Genomic DNA, 21223 nt, shown 5'->3' on the forward strand with positions numbered 1-21223 from the left:
TTAGTTGAGGACCGAATCATTCCTTACCTAGAATTCAGAACTTAACCACGGACTCATCCCAATCTTTGCGAAGAGAATACCATTTTAAAATTGCACTGTAGGATTTTTATCTTCACATGAGACTACACCTAAAAGGAAAAAGGCCATCCCCTCCTCCCAAGGCACAAAAACACAGCATAGCCCAAGAAGCCCGTTTCCTACCCAGCCAATACAATAATGTAAACTGAGAGCAGCGCCCAGTATAGAAGCTAAGTATAAACAACTGAGAAGGATTAGGCGGTAGCTCCATTCTCATTTACATGAAAATCCTCTAAGCGTCGTTTTCCTCGCTGGCTGCGGGCGCATAAGGAACTCTTTTGTGCCATAGCCATGCATACATTTGCATCCTTTGTCTTTACTTACCAGTCGAGGCTGTGGGCATGTGTGCTCTATTTCCTCCATGGTTTCTGAGGGAGGCTCATTGGAAAGGGATTTTGGGATACCTGTTTCTGACTCAGCATCAGTGGTAAGTACTGGCATGGCCAGTGAATGCTCCCTTCAGCTCTACACCCTCTGTGAGTCTCCTCCCAGGCAAAGAATGTTTTCTTTGTCACGTATTTTTCTCTTCCTCACCCATCCCCCCTCTTCGTCCCTTCTTGCTGTCTTCCTTGCGGGAAGCAAAGAGGTTACCCCCCACCCCCCTCCCCCCGCCCCTTTTCTCCTCGGAGAAGCCAAGAGGCAAGGCCTCAGTTTATCACTATAACAACCAGACGGCACTGGTGCGGCGGGTGCGGGATACAGTACCTCATTTGCATGGAGCGCGCTGGTTGGCTACTGTCATCATAGTACCACTCCGCCGGGGAGCGGCCGGCCCCCATTGGCTGGCGGGCCGTGCCCACGGGGCCCGAACTTGCTGCTTTTGTTTCTTCTGTTTAATTCAGTTGCAAAGGTCTCAGTCTGTTCTGGGCGAGGGACCCGGGCTGCGCTACCCAGATAAGATAAAACGGCTTCCTGAGGAGCCCAGGACGCCCTGAGAAAAAACATAGCTGACCTCCACTAAAAAACGACCATGTCCCTGGCATGAGTGTTTGATGTGCTATAGGCAGAATTTTGCCAAATAGGAGTCACCCTGAAGACAAAGCCACTTTTGAGCCCAAACTCCCTGTGCCCACGATTGCCAGCTGGCCTCGGAGGGCCTCTCGGGGCATTCATCTTGGGCACCTGAGTGTTCACCCCCTTGACTGCAACAAGAGCACTAGCAGATCCCCCGCAGCCTGGTGTAGCCCTGGAGCCTTCCCCGGGGGCGCGCTGGGTGGAACTTGGGCGGAGGTAGATTGTCTTGGACAACCTGCCTCCCACCCCTGACTGCCCTCCCCGATTGCTTCCTCCCTCAGCCGCTCCTCCCTCTCCTCAGCTAGAGTTTCTTCAATCAAGGCTTGCTGTTGTCTGCCCTTCAATATACTGTTCCATACGCTGGTCTATTACTCCTCTGCTCCCATTTCCTAAGCACCTTGCTTTCAGCCAAATGCTCATGGCAATCACAGAAACATCCCAGATGGGATGTGCCTTAATGTCTCAATTGTCCAGGAATATCCCCCACTTTAAGAGGGGTGTTCTGAAGATACGCACTCAAAGAAAAGAATTTACAAAGGTATTCATTCTAGTGACCTGTGACACTTTTAATAACATTAATAAAAATCATGGTAATTGCTAGCACAGGCACAGTGCTAAGTACTTTACCTAGATCTTGTTTAATCTTCATAAGAACCCAAAGAGGTTGATCCTATTATTAGCCCCATTTTACAGGGGAGGAAATTGCAATTTAGAGTAATTACTCAGGGCCTCAAACTCATAAGCAGTGGAGCTGGGATTGGAAGGAATTGGGGGGAGGGCAGGGATGCAGCAGGTGTAGTAGTAGAAAAAGCACCTAGGTAGCAGTCCTCTTAAGACAAGTCCCTGAGCTTCTAAATCTTTCATTTTAATCTACAGCAGTGGTTTGCATCCAAGTGTGGCCCAGGACCAGCAGCACCAACATCAGCATCACCCGGGGAACTTGTTAAAAATGCAAATTATTAGCCCCTCAAGATCTGATTCAGTAGGTCTGGGGTGGAGCTGGAATTTGCATTTCTAACAAGTTCCTAGGTGTTGCTGATGCTTCAGGTCCAGGGCCCACACTTTGAGAACCAGTAGTCCAAAGGATGAGATAAAAATACCTGCCCTGCCTTCCTCACAGAAATTGGGAGATCAAATAAGATATCATGTGAAAGCACCTTGTAAATTAGAATGTGCTATACTAATGTAAAGGGGTATTATTTTTATTCTCAAATAAGCAAAGAGGGCTACCCTTAAAAGAAGAAGAAAATGGATTCCGCAGCAGATTTACAATTTGACCGTTATAGATCCTGCCACTTTAAATCAGAATGACATCACTTGACATCGCAGTTATTACCTATGCTTGAGAGAACTCCAGAGATGCAAGAATTACAGTGACACTTTGCTCATCTGCAAAGGGGCCTTCCTACCCATTTCGTACCCTTTCCTTCCTACCCTATCTGCCCTCCTGGAAGCACAAAACACCTCAAGCTGGAAAAGCCAAGACTTGCAATACATTTAGGAGCCCCTTCCCCCACCCCACTCCTCACCTTGTGCTGGGTGATGAGGGAGTGAGATTGTTCATCTAATCTCAATATTTTCTTTGCCTTACAGTGGTGGTTCTCAAAGTGTGGTCCCCAAAGGAGCTGCAGCAGCAGCCCTGGGAACTTGTCAGAAATTCTCACTGCCCAACCCAGACCTACTAAATCAGGTGGTGGAGACCAGGAATCTGTGTTTTAACGAAACCTCCAGGTTTTGGAGGCATTTTGCCACATGCTAAAGTTTGAGAACACTGCCTAGAGCCACATGATCCCACTGGAAAGCACCTAATCCCCTAACCCCCACAGTGATCTGGGCCACTGAGCTGCCAGCTTGGTTCCTAATTGGTCATCTGATTCCCTCTCTAGAATGGGAGGCTCACCTGTTCACCTGCCTATTTAGCAGAGTTCTGATGTCTAGCAGGGTCCTTGTGAACCCCTCTTGCCCAAGAGCCTAGACTGTGCCCTTATCCTCCCACCCCAGCCTTTTCTGTCTCAAAGTGGGCAGATGCCCCCTTCCTCCCCTCCTCATCCTCCCCTATCCCATTGAACCAAGATGCTGCCTCTGCCTAGGATGAGTATCTTCGTTGTGTCACCCAAGTCAGCCTAGCTATCAGTGCCACTTTGTGCTAAATCCAAGTCACACCTGACACATATTCAGCCCAAGTCCTTGAATCTCACAATTTAGACTTCTAACTGCCTTGAAGTTCAGCTCTACAATTCCGTTCCCACTAATCCTACTCCCCCCTTGTCTTGGCTTCCTCATGCCCCTCTCCCCACAGCCCAGTACTTGAATCTCAGTATGTCTCACAGTCCTAATGGGCAGAAATAGACTCTCTCAGGGACCACTCTGAGAGGAGTCCTTACCAGATCCACCCCCTCCGAGGACCAGAGTCTTGGCTGCAATTGCAACCTGATTCGGGAACTTCTTAATACCTGAATGGGTTATTTTAACTTGGGGGCTTCGTCATGCTATTGAGATGATTAGCTGAGAATGACCAGTTAATTCCAGACTATGGAGTTAAATTTCCATCACCTTCTAGGAGTTATGTGGTGGGGGTGGGGGGTGACCATAAAGCCATAGCAGAAGGGAGGTTATTGGAGTGATAGAATTGTTCTTATCCTGATTATGGTAATAGTTACACAAATCTATACATGTTAACATGTTAACATTGTTAAAAACTCCATGGAGGACATTTGTCAGTACGTGCTAACAGCTTTTAGAATGTTCATACCCTTTGACCCAGGGATTCCCCTTGGGAATTTATCCCTAAAGAAAGAATCAGAGAAGCACACAAATAATTATGTACAAAGACGCTTAATGCAGATTTATAAAAGGCAAAAAAAAAAAAAGATACAATTTACAGCAATAGGAGGAATGGTTAAAATAAAAATAAAATACATTCATATTCATTCCTGTTATACATGCATTAAAGAGTCATGTTTTTGAAGAAATTCTAATGCTATGGGAACATGTTAACATTATGTCAGGTGAGAAAAATGGCCACAAAATACAATTCAAAGAAATGATCCCAATTATGAGATATGTGCATGCCTAGAAAAAAGCACTGCAGGGAAATGCACCAAGATGTTAACAGTGACATCTTTAAACTCTGGGATTATGGAGGATTTTTGTTTTCTTTTTTATATTTTCCTGTCTATAACAAGTACTTAAAAATGAGCATATATTATCCTTATAGTTAGAAAAAAAATGAACGTTACTCCTCCTCCCCAAAGGCATCAAGGGCTGGGTATGGGGGAGGGGTGAGGCAGGCAGAGGCTAGCGCGTGATCAAATAGGAAGGTGCAGGGCGTCCTATCTCCACTTAGCGGAAGCAGAGGAAATGTGTTGGAGGCAGGCTGTTCAGAAAATCCGCAGGGAAGGTTTGGGGACAGGGCTCCTGAGTCTTGTAACCTCTGCGAGAAAGGCATGGCTCTGGTGAGAACTTGTTAGCTCAGCACTGCCCCTCACAAGCACCACTCCCTTGATTCCTACCATTTATCCAGTACCTCTTACGTTCTTTGCACTATGCTACGTACTTATCACTGGCTGCCGGTAATCCCCACCACACCTGACCGGATAGGGATAGTTGCCCCACTCTGCACATGAGGAAACGGAGCCATAGTGACCTTTGCTTCAGCTTGGAAGAGACCTACAAATGACATCATTCTTCCTACAAGAGGTCTTCACTTCAACCACATCAAATTGTTGAAAATACCATTCCCAAAGATCTGCAGGGAAGAACTAAAATAATCTCTTGGGAACAGCAGCTGCCAGCTGCTTGCACCTGCATCTCTCTGCCTGAGGGCTTTCTCTGGCCATCGGAAACCCCTGCCCCCTCCTACCAACACCACTGCGGAGGCAAGGCTGAAGGGCCAGAAAATTAACAGCCCACACCCCCAAGAGTTCTCAACCACTGACTGATAGGAGTGAATGTATAAATACCCCAGTGCTCTCAGCCCTCAAGTGGGAAAACTCTGAAACGCATGTTCTACACTGACTCCCAGAGTTCCCCAGTGGGATTAAGTTCCAGTTGCCAGGGTGGTAGCTAGCTTGACAGTGCACTCTGTATTGGCTGCCTTCCTTTCCTTGTCTCACTTGCCCACACTCCCATGGGTGTTCCTGGGCTCACCTCCCAAATAAACTACTTGAACTTGAATCCTTGTCTCAGAGTCTGCTTCTGGGGGATCTCCAACTAAGACACTATTCCGGTGCCCCATCATAAAGTTCTAATATGATCTGTTTCTTGTGGCAAAATACCTTTCATATCCTCATCACATGTGGATAAAAATGAGTCATAACATCATATATAAATATCTCTTAGACTATTTTTTTAAAGTAGGCATTACATTTAAGCTTTTTCTTCTTTAAAAATACCTTTCCCTTCCCTTTTATTTTCCAATCTTTAATGTAATCATGCTGCTAGAAATTTTATATCCATTGTATAAAAATATTAGGTCAACCATACTGAAAATTTTAAATTATTTAGCTACGGCTTGTATGCCCCTACACATTTATACTGCTCTTAACAATTATCAAGAAGGCCATGTGTAAAACCTCCTTCATCCCAAATCCTTCCCCCTCACCATCACTCCTGACCCCGCTGTCTCTTCCACTTTTCCTTTTTCTTTTTTATTCATTTTTTCTCTCTGCCTCAGATTTACCAAATAAGGAATTTATTACAAAGATGGAAATGAGATGGAAAAAACAAAGTAAAGTTGACAGAAGAATTTAAGGTTTCCCAGAAACCATTATTACTTTCTATGGAATTTTATTACTTTTGTGCTCTATTTTGAGCCACTTCCCCACTTTTCCACATGTGGCTTATGGTTTGGGCCTAAAACCTGACATAGTCCAGAAAAAAATTCCACCATACTAAATAATGAAACCCATGCATAAATCCTTGTCACCCCCTCTAGGTAAATTATGGTAATCAAAATTTTTTTCAATATAAAGCATTTCACCCCTCACTTGGTGCTTTTACACATTGGATTATATATATATATATATATATATATATATATATATATATATAGCACTCTGAGATTGACAAGTTTGTTTTTTTTTTTTTAAAGAGTTTATTTTCTTTCCCCCCAAAGCCCCAGTAGATGGTTGTATGTCATAGCTGTACATCCTTCTAGTTGCTGTATGTGGGACGCGGCCTCAGCATGGCCGGAGAAGCAGTGCCTCGGTGCGCGCCTGGGATCCGAACCTGGGCCACCAGCAGCAGAGCGGGCGCACTTAACCGCCAAGCCACGGGGCCGGCCCAAATTTTTTTTTTTTTTTTTTTTTTTGTGAGGAGATCAGCCCTGAGCTAACATCTGCCAATCCTCCTCCTTTTTTTTTTGCTGAGGAAGACGGCCCTGGGCTAACATCGGTGCCTATCTTCCTCCACTTTATATGGGACGCCGCCACAGCATGGCTTACCAAGCAGTGCGTCGGTGCGCGCCCGGGATCTGAACCAGCGAACCCCGGGCCGCCGCAGCGGAGCGCGCGCACTTAACCGCTTGCGCCACCGGGCCGGCCCAAAATTCTATTCTTTTTTTTTTTTTTTTTTTTGTGAGGAGATCAGCCCTGTGCTAACATCCACCAATCCTCCTCTTTTTTTTTTTTTTTTTTTGCTGAGGAAGACGGCCCTGGGCTAACATCTGTGCCCATCTTCCTCCACTTTATATGGGACGCCGCCACAGCATGGCTTGCCAAGCAGTGCGTCGGTGCGCGCCCGGGATCCGAACCAGCGAACCCCGGGCCGCCGCAGCGGAGCGCACGCACTTAACCGCCTGCGCCACCGGGCCAGCCCAAGAGATTGACAAGTTTTAATACGAACAATTTTCAAATAAGTAAACAGATTCAGAGAGGCTAGGTGACTTGAGCAAGGTCACACAGTAAGTGGCAGAAGTATCACTTGAATCCAGGTCTCTCGAATCAAAGTTCAAATCTATTTTCCATCAAACTACACTGCCTCACTTTTTGATATAGTTAGATTTGCTTTGTTAACAAGGTTGCTGAGCTAACTCATGCTGATCTCATCATCCAAAATAACCCCTTCATGGATTTCTATTGAATGCATGTAACATGAAGCACTCTTCACTTATATTCATTCAGTTCATTTCATATCTCTGAAACCATGGACCTGGATTCATTGTAAGTGCTTGAATTTACTTATGACAGAAAAATAAACACAGATGCATTGCCATCTTCACCAGTAGGTCAAGAGCCAGGCTGATACAGGTCCATGACCTATAAAGTCCATTAGGGGAAAAAAAAATAATGGTCAGACATAAAAAGTAGCCAGAGCTTCAAAACTTATTTATTTATTTTTTTGTGAGGAAGATCAGCCCTGAGCTAACATCCATGCCAATCCTCCTCTTTTTGCTGAGGAAGACTGGCCCTGGGCTAACATCCATGCCTATCTTCCTCCACTTTATATGGGATGCCGCCACAGCATGGCTTGACAAGCGGTACATTGGTGCATGCCTGGGATCTGAACCTGGGCCACCAGCAGCGGAATGTGCACACTTAACCACTACGCCATGGGGCTGGCCCCCAAATCTTATTTTTTGAGAAACAAAATCAAGAAGATAGAATGAGGGGCCGGTCCAGTGGCCTAGTGGTTAAGTGCAGCGTGCTCTGCTTCAGCAGCCCGGGTTCAGTTCCCGGGCGCGGACCTACACCACTCGTCAGTGGCCATGCTATGGTGGCAGCTGACACACAAAATAGAAGAAGACTGGTACAGATGTTAGTTCAGGGCGAATATTCCTCAGCGAAACAAACAAAAAAAGATAGAATGAAAGTGCTTTGTTTTTCTTCTTAACATGGATTTTCTTCTTTTTCCAGCTTCTATAATAACCAAAAAAGAATTGACTTGCGCTCATTTATTTGGCCAAAATTTATTGAGTCTAAGCACAGTTTCAAGGCGCTCGGGAGCAACTGCACAGACCCAACATGACAAGCCTACTGCATGAATGAAAATGCCTCTAACGAAATGTCATCGTACATCCTATAGTTAGAAGAAAGAAATATTTGACATAAGTCAGACAGATGAGCAGTAAGGAGCTCCAGTTCTTAGCACTCGAAGACACCATACCGTAACGGTTGTGCCTCTCTTTGAGATGATCCGAAAAGAGGTAAGTTGTTTTTATCAAAATCAGATGTATTTATCTAAATGCTGATAAAATCAGTTGTAAATATGATATATTTTGTTTTGCTCTAGCAAAACAGATATGATAGCAGCTTTTTTTTTTGCATAAATTAAAGTTGCCCTTAGCTGGAATAAATAGTTCTTATTGACATTAGCAGCTGTGTAGTCAGTAAAGAATTATTGTTGCTATTACTTGGTGGTATTTATAAACACTTTTATTTTCTGAGTACTTTACAATCACTTATTGTCTAATTAATATCTAATCATCTGTTTACAAGTAATAATCACACATGTAGTGCAGTTTAATCAAAACTCCAAATGCAGCCGCCATCATACTGAAGAATGTTGTGTAAATTTTGGTCCCTGCTTGATGGGGTTTGTGTCCAGACATACAGCTGAAACAGATAATACAACAGAAAAAAATGAATGAAGATTTCCTCACTTGGATTTGAGCATAATTTGGATTTACAACTTTTGCATGCCAAATATATTATCTGAATGTCATATAGGTAATTTTCAACACTTAATGGCTCAATTACACAGACATATAAAATTTTTAATTTATTTAAGCCATAAAATTGAATGATAGTTTATAATAAATCTTTAAAGGCAGGGACCGACTTAACTTTGGAACTGTTAGTCACAATCACCATTTCAGTGATTTTCATGAAAAAGATCAAATGTAGCAAAGATGGTTCTGGGACCTTCAAGGTTAATCTAACCAGGTTCAAGTCTAGACCAAGCTATGGCCAGTACAAATACCTGCCAGTCTTAATTACCCAACATAAGTGGATGTACTGCTATCTCCCTTCAGTCTCCTCAAGTGTTATTCTATAAGCAGTTATAGGAACCATGAAAGGATATTTTAAGCAGGTGAATGATATGCATACTAATCCAGTTTTTTTTCACCTAGGATAAATTTTCCTACAAGTAGAATTGCTGAGTCAGAGTACTTGCATTTTTAAGGCTTCATATACATGTTTTTTGATATTATTATCAAATTGTCCTCCAGAATAGCTGACCAAATTTACACTTCTTCTGATACTCCTAAACAGTTGTCTTTCTTGATTATTGATCTGCCATAACCAGTTTTCTTCCTTCTGGCTTTCCCACCAGGCACAGTTTCCCAGTACTGCAGCAAATACTGCAGGGTCCTGACGATTGTGCCTGGAGCCTTCTGAATGTGGTACAAACGCGCTTGACTGGCAAGTGAGTAATCAAGACCATCTGATGCCAGGATGGATAAATTCACTCACAAATAAACTATTACCATCCTTGGACATTATACTAATTGATGTTGAACAGCATGGACTTCAAAGTGAAAACTTCATCTTTCAAAATCTGCACTCAGAATCTTTGAATATTCAAAAAACTTTGGTTTCATTTTCTGTATTGGTGTCCTATTGCTGCTGTAACAATTTACCACAAACATAGTGGCTTAAAAACAACACAAATTTATTATTGTAAAGTTCTGGGGATCAGAAGTCTGAAATGGGTCTCAGTAGGTTAAAATCAATGTATGTATGAGCAAGATTGCATTTCTTCTGGAGGCTCTAGGGGAAAATTCATTTCCTTGCCTTTTCCAACTTCTAGAGCTGCCCGCATTACTTGGCTCATGGCCCTCTTCCTTCCATCTTCAAAGCCAGCAATTGAATCACTCCAGCTTCTGCTTCAGTAGTCACATCTTCTCTAACTCTCTGCCTGACCCTTTCACTTGAAAGGACCCTTGTGATTACATTGGGTCCACCTGGATAATCCAGGATAATCTCTCCCATCATCTCAAGATCTTTAATTTAATCACATCTGTAAAATCCCTTTTGCCATATAAAGTAACATATTCCCAGGTTCTGGGAATTAGGATGTAGACATCTTTGGGGGGTTATTATTCTGCCTACCACACCTTCCTTAGCATGAGCTGGACCTGATATCTCATCTCCAGATATTCAAACAATACATTGTAATTTTAATACTTAGTAATTTATGAAACCCTACTCTGTGTCAGGCTCAGGCACTATACCAGGTTTGCAGACAATAATCAGTGCTTAGACTGGGCCAGCCCTGTGGCCTAGTGGTTAAGTTCAGCATGCTCCACTTCGGCAGCCCAGGTTCAGTTGCTGGGCGCAGACCTACATCACTCATCAGTGGCCATGCTGTGGCAGTGGCCCACATATAAAAAAGAGGAAGATTGGCAACGGATGTTAGCTCAGGGTGAATCTTCCTCAGCAAAAAAAAAAAAAAAAGAGAGAGAGAGAGAATCAGTGCTTAGAGAGGTTAAGTAATTTTCCTAAGATCACAGAACTGGACAATGGCAGAGCAGAATCTCAAACTCAGGTCTGTTGGATTTCAAAGCCCCTGCTCATTGTATGCTGCCTCCATAGCTCAACATTTCCTATGCTTGGTTTGCTCTCTTTGGATAACCTTCATGTCAAAAGCTTTTCATTTAGTTTGACATTTAATGATACAACCTAGCTAGATAAACTTTTTATTAAGCCCCTATAAATCTCACATTTGACTCATTCAGTAGGTGCCAGTGGATGATGTCATCACTAAACACTCATTCAAGATGTTGTCTCCGCATCTTCTAATAAATCTTCCAAAAAGTAGCATCAGATGGGTTCCTCCTCCATAATACAAGCAGAAGTGGATTCACCAGGTTATCTTCTTTGTGAGTGAAACGTAAATCTCTGAATAATATCAGGTGGTGCCAGTGAGAAATGATCTTTCCAAAGGCCCACAAGTATATCCAATATCTTATTCTTTAAAAAAGAGAGCCTAACACTTTAGCAGTCTGAGTTCATATCTTCATAGAGTCTCTCATCGTCCAACAGCAATCATTTTAAACACCTAGTCTGCTTAAGTGCCAGGTGAGGGGCTATGTTGAACGACTCCCTAATGGTGCTTGAGAATAACTAGATACAGTCAGTGCTTCACAGGAGCCCATCCTTGCTACAAGAAGAAATTCTCTTGAGTAAGCAAGTAAGTAAGCGTGGGATAAGCACACTTTCAAAGAAAAATAATTCTTTATTTCTGCAAAATAGTCTGGATAACCTCACCACACCAGTCAACCATAGGAACTCAAAAGAAGCAAAACTATTAGCATTAAACCATGGCAGTCCCTAGCACATATAATACGACCATTGCTCGAAACATTTTTGGAATAATTCTTTTGAAATTTTCATCATGGCAACTTTATAAGGCCATTTACGAAAATCAGTTATTAAATAATAAAATTGGAATTTTGGGATCCAAAGAAGTATTAACCAGATTTATCATTCACCTATCAAACTATCAATTGACTTCTGGTTGTTTCAAAAATATCAGAAATAACCCTCAAGGATGACTGTGCCCTCTGATGATATCCGATAAGAACAGAGAGGTGGCCTGCTCTGGTGAGAAATGCCTGAAGAGCTTGAGATCTTAAGTGAGGAAGGTGACCCAAAGCTAGGCTTTGAAGTCAATTCTTGTAGAGCAGAGGTTCTCAAACTTTAATGTGCATAAGAATCACCTGGAGAACTTATGAAACTACAGTTTCCAGGGCCCCATTCTCAGAGATTCTAATTCAGTGGGCCAGGGTAGGGCCCACTAATTTGATGTTTCATCAAGCTCATAGGTGTTGCCTGAGGCCCACACTTTGAGTAACACTGTTGTAGAGCAAAACCATGAAGATAAAAATACTCATGCGAAGGGGGCCGACCCGGTGGTGCAAGCAGTTAAGTGCATGCACTCTGCTTTGGGGGCCTGGGGTTCATAGGCTCGGATCCCAGGCGCGCACCAACGCACTGCTTGTCTAAGCCATGCTGTGGCAGCGTCCCATATAAAGTGGAAGAAGATGCGCACGGATGTTAGCTCTAGGGCCAATCTTCCTCAGCAAAAAAGAGGAGGATTGGCATCGGATGTTAGCTCAGGGCTGATCTTTCTCACACACACAAAAAATACTCACGTGAATATGAAAGTTCTATTATCCTTTTTTAAAAAAAGGATAGAAATTGTTAAAAGGACTCTGGAGCCAACTTGGAGAGACTTTTGCCAGCCAAAGATGAAAAGTTTAAGCATCAATAAGGATAAGAACCACAGTAGATTGAAATCCATCAAACATGTTTAAATCCATGAGTTCATAATACTACAAAATAAATCCCAAACAAATCAAAACCCTTAGTTGTCTGTATTGGAGGATGCAATGGAACAAAAGCATTATTTTGAAAACTGGAAACTAGAGGGAACAGATCAAGCATTTATCTTACCTTTCCTATACAAACTGTACCTCTGGGTGACCAAATAGTAAGTAAGAAGTGTATCATCTTAGAATGAGTAATCAAGAAGATATGAAGGTAATGAAGAAAGTAACGAATTAGACTATCCCTATTTTATAACCCCTAATGAATGATTGGATCTGGGCATTGAGCATCAACAACTGCTAATGTGACAAAAAGACAACCCCGAACGTTAGAAGTACATGCACCACCTATGAAGTAGTTTGCCAAGTAAATATAACCTGGCTTTGATCACACCTCTGGATCCAAGACCAATTTACGGGAAATACGAAAGGGATAAAGGAGTATGTTAACACCACAGGGATACAATCAGCAAAATCCAGATCATGGGAAGCTCTATAGGACAAACCTAGTTTCTGCGACCAAAAAATTGCAAGAAACCTATGGATTAAATGACATCTAAAAGACATAGCAATCAATTGCAATGTATGGACCATATTTTTAGGATCCAATTTCAAAACACTGTAAAAAAATTACATTTCTGAGACAATTAGAAATTGAACAATTTCTGGATGCTATAAAAGAATTATTATTAATTTGTTTTAGGTACGTTAATGATATTGAGTTTATGTTTTAAAAAACTTTATTTTAGACATATACACTGAGGGCCGGCCCCGTGGCTTAGTGGTTAAGCGCGCGCGCTCCGCTGCTGGCGGCCCGGGTTCGGATCCAGGGCGTGCACCGACGCACCGCTTCTCCGGCCATGCTGAGGCCGCGTCCCACATACAGCAACTAGAAGGATGTGCAGCTATGACATGCAACTATCTACTGGGGCTTTGGGGGGAAAAATAAATAAAAATTATAGACATATACGCTGAATTATTTGCAGATAAAATATATTGTGTGGGTGTGGTGAGTGGATAGGGCTCTAGATGAGTGGTTCTCAACTGGGTGCAATTTTGTCCCCCAAGGTACATTTAAAGACGTCTGGAGACATTTTTAGTGTCACATCTTGGGGGGTGGTGCTCCAGGCATTTAATGGGTAGAGGCCATGGATGCTGCTAAACATCCTACAATGCACAGGAACAGCCCTCCACTGTGGGAGAATGGCTCTGCCCTGGCACCCTGCTGACCTTGAATGTGTCCACATAGATCACGCCAGCAAAGACTTGAACTGCAGTTCGTCTGAGCGTTGGCAGAACGCCTTGTGATCTTCCTGGAATGTGAGTGGTGGGAGGCCTTTTAGGAGCTGCTCCAAGGCCATCTCCCACTGGCCTCCCTATCTCTCCTGAGAGGCTGTCATGAGGCAGTTTCTAATCACATCCTTGGTTCTGTTGAGGTATGGGGCTTCCTGCCCTGCCCCCCTCAGTATAGAGCTGCAGAATAGAAAACCAGTTAGTTGTGATCTACAATGGGCTCCTCAGCAACAAGAATCGAGGTCTTGACCATGTTTCCATGTTGTCCTCTTTGGTGTGTGGGACAAACAGGAAGCTGACACCATTGGCTACATTTCTTTCACTTTCTATGTAAGTAATAAACTGTCAGAATCCAAAAGCGACTCAATGTACTTTTACCAGTTGAATCAGTCATATCTTGGCTTTGGTCTTGCCTTGTCTTGTGTATGTACTGGACATACATAATAAATAATTATCCAGCCCAAAATGTCAATAATGCCAAGGTTGAGAAACTCTAAATGAAACAATATTGGTCACGAGTTGATCGTTGTTGAAGCTGGGTGAGGAGTACATGAATGGCACAAATGGGAAGATACTGTTTTGTCTAATTTTGCATATGTTTGAAACTTTCCATAATAAAAGTTGTATCTTTTAAAAAGATGAAAATTGGTCACCTTGCTTTATTAGATGTCTAGCACTTTAAGTGCATATACTGAGGCAATATACAGAAATGCACAAACTTTGCCATCAGACTTCTAGCTCCACTGCTAAATTACGGACTGTATGTTCTTGAGCAAATTACTTAACCTCTTTAAGCCTCAGTTTCCTCACCGATAAAATAAGGCTAATGATGCTCCCGAGGGTTTTGTAGGGATTAAATATAAGTGTTTAGCCAAGTGCCTTAAATAAATACCTTTATTAGACCTTCTTCCTTTGTTCTTTTTGTCCACTACTTTTCCATACAGAGATGCAAAGAGCCCTTCTTGTTATCTGGACAAGTAATTCCGATCCAGTCAATTTCTTTTCAAATAATTCCCTGGAAAAGGTAGATGGCCCTGGTACAAAATGCTTGGTTCTAAGGGTTTAAAACAGCAAACCCTGGAGGGACCTGGCGGATGGGGAGCAAGAAGGAATGTATGTGGTTAATTCAGGAGTTCTTAATCCAGGGTGATTTTGCCCCACAGGGGCCATTTAACAATGTCTGGAGATATTTTTGGTTGTCACAACTTAGATAGAGGAGGTGCTACTGGCATCTACTGGTTAGAGACCAGGGATGCTGCTAAACATCCTACTATATGCACAGGATTGCTCCTCATGCAAAGAATTGTCTGGCCCAAAATATCAGTAGTACCGAGGTTGAAAACCCATGGGCTAATGTGACCAAAACTCCTTGATGAAGCTTTTCCTAGATAATTAACTTTGCCTTTCTTTGTTCTTCTTACCCAACACATACAGGTTATTAAGGGCATGCTCAGGAGAAATCACTCAAAATGTGATTACTCTAGCTCTGTGGTCCTAATTTGTTATTCATTTCTTTATGAGAAAAAAAATCTGAGTAGTCTTCTGATTTTATTGCCTTTGAGTTTCAAATAGCAAACTCGAAGCAGGCACTGATTACCTTCTTAATTAATAGACTGTGAAGGCAGGGCATCACTTTATTAACTAGTGGGAAGGATGTACCATCTCCCAACAGCTCAGTAGTCTTTATTCCCAACTGTTATGTCAATGGAGGAGGATTGGGATGAAGGGGATTCAGACACTTCTCTCCAAACAGATATATTTCTCTTGTTAAAATAGCCATCTCAGTTTAGATGATGCCTGCCGACCTTGTCATTATTAAATAGAATTGTTTATACTAATATTTTGTTTCCCCATCCCCTTTCTAAAGTCAGGATACTTGAGGTCAAGACCACAGTGCCATAGGCACTGAAGGAAAGAGTTAGGCAAATGGTGGTAACTGTGTATTCAACCAGCAAACAACAGTAAGGCCATTTCTGTGAGATATGTTGTATGTTTTGGGGGAGCAGTGGGGTAAAAATGTTTGGGAAGAGGAAAAGTGGGGAAAAAAATCTGTGGTGGTGGAAGGGCTTAAGGATCTATAATGTGGTTCCTATCTCTTTATTTCTCCCTCACTCCACCCCACCCGTTCTATGAAAACTGTCCCACCCCACGGCCCAGGGAATTGGGTTGGGACACCCGATTAAGAAAGCCAAGCCATGGCCTGTTCCGTGGGTTCTCAGATCCTCAAATTCCCTCTTTCGGGAATTAGAACGAAGAAATGGAGACTGAGTGGGTCAGGAGCTGAGCTGCTGGCAAAGCATTAGAGTAAATATATCCACAAATAATCCCTCTGAGGGCTTCTCATGCTCTGGTTCCTGTCCTTGCTGAGGTCTGCTTTTCAGTTTTCCGTGGATTCTATTAGACAGTCCTTCGCATTCCGCCTTACTGAAAAAGCCAGCTTAGTGGGTACTGTTCCTTGCAACCCAATAATCTATGTCTGAGACAGATGTGTACATATCCCCACCAAGAGACAAGGTTAACAGAGAAATGAAGCTGAGAGCTAACAGAGAAAGGCCACTTAACACTCATTTGCACTTCATGCCTAGGAGGGTCAAGGGATGACACTGCGCCCCAGAGACCAGCTCACAGTAAATTCCCCTTCTCAGAAATCCTATAGTTCTAGATATACCACACTTTTGATACTTTCATATACAGTCTTACAACTCCTTTGTGTTGTTATATTGAATTATTATTTATCTCATAACATTAACTAATTCTCATTTGTAACCTTGATACTTATCTCTCACATTGTTAATTAACTCACCAACCAGACTTGAGAAGATCAGTTCACACCCTCAGGTCCATCCACTTTCTTACATCATCCTCAACCCACTCAGACCAGCTTCTGCCTCCACCACTCCACTAAAACTGAGTTATGTTTCCATGTAAGTGTTTCTTAGCTGCACAGGAAGATCTTTTAGAGCAGTGGTTCTTGAGTAGGGGAGATTTTGTGCCCCCCAAGGGTGATTCTGCAGTGTCTGGACACAGTTTTGATTGTCACAACTTGGGGGGTGCTACTGGCATCTGGTGGGCAGAGACCAAGGATGCTGCTAAATATCCTGCAATGCACAGGAAAGACCCTACAACAAAGAATTATCTGGCCCAAAATGTCAATAATGCCAAGGTTGAAAACTCTTGCTTTAGGGCAAAGATGGGCCTTTGAGACAACACAATTCAAAATGGGCAAAGTATCTGAATAGACATTTCCCCAAAGAAGATATACAAATGGCCAATAAACACATGAAAAATGCTCAACATCATTAGCCATTAGGGAAACGCAAATCAAAACCACAATGAGATACCACTTCACACCCACTAGGATGGCTACAGTAAAAAAAATGGAAAATAACAAGTGTTGGAGAGGATATGGAGAAATTGGAGCCCTCACACATTGCTAGTGGGAATGTAAAATGGTGCAGCCTCCTTGGAAAACACTTTGGCAATTCCTCAAAAAGTTAAAAATAGAGCTGCCATTTGACCTAACAATTCTACTCCTAATTGAAAACGTATGTCCCAAAAAACCTTGTACAAGAATATCATAGCAGCATTATTCACAATAACCAAGAAGTGGAAACAACCCAAATGTCTATTCACTGATGACTGGAGAAAGAAATTGTGGTATACCCATACAACGGAATATTATTTGGCCATAAAAAGGAATGAAGTACTGATACATGCTACAACATGAATGAACCTTGAAAATATATGCTGAGTGAAAGAAGCCAGACACAAAAGACCACATATTGTATGATTCCATTTATATGAAATGTCCAGAATAGGCAAATACATATAACAGAAAGTAGATTAGTGGTTGCCTGGTGCTGGGGGTGTTGGGGGGAATGAGGAGTGACTGCTAATGAGCATGGAGTTTCATTTGGGGGGATGATGAAAGTGTTCTGAAATTAAATTGTGTTGATGGTTGCATAACCCGGTGAATATACTAAAAAACATTGAATTATACACTTTAAAATGTGAATTATAACTTTAAAAAAATGTCTCTGAATCTCCTGAGTGCCTACCACAAAGTAGGTGCTCATTAAATAATGCAGTACACCTGAGGCATGGAAGACAAACACAAAAATATTACCTTCCTACTCTGATTACTATTGTTTTAACACTTTATGTCCAAAGAGGAACAGTAGTGATTCCTTTAAACAACCTCCAAGTTAACCAACCTGTAGAATTAACCAATGCTCTTCATTTCCCCTAAGAGTCCTAAGGGCACTCTGAATGCTTCTGGCTAGTAGGTAAGCTACTCTTGAGAAATGCCTGCGTACTTTTGCTCCCACCAGTTGAGCTGTACATTCTCTGTTACCTGAACTTCTCCCCAAACCTGTTTATGCCCATTGTACTTGTGATTATAATGATATAATTTAATTAAATGTTATGTAAACTGATAAAATGATGCAAAAAAGAGTTGTCTTTAAGAAGCTAAATAATTGTTTTGGAAAGACAAGATACAGTTACGTAACTTTTAAAAATTGCTGTTAAATTAGGTGAGGTCAGGGCCGGCCCCGTGGCTTAGCGGTTAAGTGCGTGCGCTCCGCTGCTGGCGGCCCTGGTTTGGATCCCGGGCGCACACCGACGCACCGCTTGTCCGGCCATGCTGAGGCTGCGTCCCACATACAGCAATTAGAAGGATGTGTGTATGACATACCACTATCTACTGGGGTTTTGGGGAAAAAATAGATAAATAAATAAAATTAAAAAAAAAATTAGGTGAGGTCAAGACAACTGTAATAGATAGGGGAAAAAATTCTCAAAAATATAAGATTCTAGACTCAGAGTGTTTTGAAAGTATCTTGAGTTTTCACTTCATTTAGAATAAACCAAAAATGGAGATCATTGACATTGCATATTTGTATGCCTAATGAAAAAAGGACAACACAGAGCTCTAATCACTGGCCCAATTAAAGGATTGCCAAATTAATATCTTTATCTTAAATTTAAATAAAATGTTTAATGTATGTATTTATCATTTTTTAAAACAAGTCTCCATTATAGTCATTTTATTTTTCAATTAACTGACCTACCGGTCCCCATTGTGTAGGGTAAGAAGACTTCTATTGTGTGCTTCCTGGTGATTATAACTCTCTCCTACCTTGTAAATGGAGAAAATCCTACAAAGCTCTTTTATTAATTCTCCATTTTTATCTTGAATTCCTTGTGTGATATTTAAGAAAGTCCTTCAATTGCCATCCTAAGGAAAGGTGAAATAGCTGCATAAAAAAGAATTTATGGGACAGATTTGTGTACAAGTCTTACCCATCTCTCTTGGAGGCTGATCCAGCTCTGCCCATCTCTGGGGAAGCTGAGGGAGAGCTGTAGAGGGGGGTTTGCCATCTCGGTATCTCTAAGCGGGTTCCACCTGGCCTTCAGATATCGCAAACCTATAGCAACCCTAGGAGTTTGGCAGAAATTGGGGTGGAGAGCCTTGTGAACAGTGATAACATCTTTGTTGCTGATGTTAATGATAATGTCAATCAATTTAGAGGCTGGATGGAGTCAAGTTGAAGTTGTTCCACCCAAGACTGATCTATGCCTCAAAGGCTGGGTTGAAACTCATTCATTCTCCTGGACCAGTTAGAGAGGACCTTAGATGGACAAACTCAGCACTCTCTCTGGGCAAGAAGGATATAGAATAAACAGTGATTTAAATTCCTTTCACTCATTCAACAAACATTTACTAAGTATCTACAGTACGTCAGGAGACACGCCTCCAAGATGAATGTGATAGTTTTCACTCTCAAAGAATATATATGTAGGGCAAACTCTTAAAGACTGATTTGTTTTTTTTAGTAAATATGATGGTATTTTACTGTTAAAAATTCTAATCTAATCATACTGGTCTTTGCTTTAAAAAGAATTATCATTTAAGTTCTTCTGCACTTTTATTTATGACTTAATAGAACTGAGGAAGACAGATTTGAAACAGATTTTATTTTTCTTTTTGTCCTGGGCCGTACTTTCCAATTTTTTAATTCCTTTTCTCCTTCCGTGTGTGTGTGTATGTGTGTGTGTGTGTGTGTGTATGTGTGTGTGAGAGAGAGAGAGAGAAAGAGAATTTGTAGTTCATTGAAAGAAAAAGAGAACTTTAAGATGCTCTAATACCTGGGGTGACACTGAAATAAAGAGTATGTTTTCACATTATGAAGTCTCACTGTGAGAATGGGGCAAGATTAATTTATGCCAGTTCTTGTATATTCTTTACTCCATGGTATTTAAGAGCTGGCTCCAAGTCCCTGAGAAGAAAGGACAAAAATAAGAGAAACCAATAAGATTCCTTTTCTCTCCATAGTTCCCAGCACTAGGAAGACCAGGGTAACCCCAGGTTTCACCAGACACTCCCAAGTCTAGCCTCTCACTCCACATCTTTTTGCATGCTAATTGAGCCATTTCAGTGAGCCTGGGAGAGTTCTATGATGCGTGATAGTCAAGGCTGACCTTAGAGGACCACAGTGGGTGGGGATCTATAGTTTAGGGAGAAAGATTAGTGTCCTCTAGAAACCCAGGTTCAGTTGTACCAGGGATGGAGCACGTGCTCCACCTGTCAATTTTCCAATAGAGAATTATCTAAGCAGAGCAGCCTATGGCAGTGATTATACATCTGCTAATTGGGTTAAGAGACAGTGACCCTTGGATCAGTCTACCATATAGTTTCCAAAGGAGACAAAGACTGTCGAGTTAGCTGAAGGCTGTGCAAATACATGCCCGATCCTGTAATATTAGGATTCATGTGCAGGAATTACAGAGGGATGAGAGGAAGAAGGCCTAATTGTGTTTTGGAACAAAAAGTAAAAATATAATATCTACTTTCCCTTTAAGTGGTTTTTATAAATGCTCAGATATCTAAATGCTCAGATATCTAAACGCTCAGATATCTAAACTTTATAAATTTAGAGGGTTCTAAATTGTTTAATTCCATCCAAATAAAGACTAAATATTCAACATACATTTATATTGTTTCTATTAATTTTTCTTTCTTTGCTTATGGCCTACACACTAGAAATTTTCCTTAAGGAAGACAAGGAAGTGACAAATCATATTCTTTGAAGCTTATTGCTAAATTGAGGAATTGAGTTTTATTTTTGCTAAAAGGCATTAATGTTTGGTATGACAAGTCCAAGCAAGCTATAAGAAACCACCTCAGCCAAGGGATTTAGAAATGCAATTGCTATTCTTTTCTAAATAATTCCAAATTCTCTTCTTCTGTCTATTACCTAGAACCAGCGCAGTACCTGGAAAATGTGCTCAACATAGTATTTAAGGACTGATGGACCTAACCAATGACTGGTGCCATGGGAAGGCAGCTCTCCCTTCTGAAGGAGTTGGTTGATCTAGTTCGCAAATCCTCAGGCTGGATTGCATTCCCCACCCCTACCCCCATCCCCTCACCTGAATGCCCAGAAATCATCTCTTTCTCACAAACAGGAAGCCTTTATCTCACCATGAAGACTTTGCAGCAAAGACTAGTAAAGGGAAAAGAAGAAATGGGAGACAGTATCCCATTTAAGCCACGCATTCTCT

At 41.8% G+C, this 21223-nt stretch overlaps 1 protein-coding gene and 1 long non-coding RNA gene across 4 annotated transcripts in view; one reads left to right on the top strand and one right to left on the bottom strand.

Annotated features, from left to right (window-relative positions):
- PCYT1B (phosphate cytidylyltransferase 1B, choline) overlaps nucleotides 1-626 on the bottom strand; it is a 99339-nt gene extending 98713 nt beyond the window's left edge. Inside the window, exon 1 of one of the 3 annotated variants that reach the window (XM_058535591.1) lies at nucleotides 403-625. In XM_058535591.1, the coding sequence (XP_058391574.1) occupies nucleotides 403-519 (117 nt within the window). In that variant the 5' untranslated portion in view covers nucleotides 520-625. Of the gene's footprint in view, nucleotides 1-402 lie in introns of all 3 variants that reach the window. The other 2 variants (XM_058535593.1, XM_058535592.1) reach the window with 2 other exon arrangements.
- LOC131400829 (uncharacterized) lies at nucleotides 419-11345 on the top strand. Its single transcript, XR_009217465.1, has 3 exons — nucleotides 419-505; nucleotides 7947-8236; nucleotides 9367-11345. It is a non-coding gene; the product is annotated as an uncharacterized LOC131400829 (long non-coding RNA).
- The last annotated feature ends 9878 nt before the right edge of the window (nucleotides 11346-21223 follow it).

The sequence above is a fragment of the Diceros bicornis genome, chromosome X (assembly GCF_020826845.1).
Source record: "Diceros bicornis minor isolate mBicDic1 chromosome X, mDicBic1.mat.cur, whole genome shotgun sequence".
Taxonomy (NCBI): domain Eukaryota; kingdom Metazoa; phylum Chordata; class Mammalia; order Perissodactyla; family Rhinocerotidae; genus Diceros; species Diceros bicornis.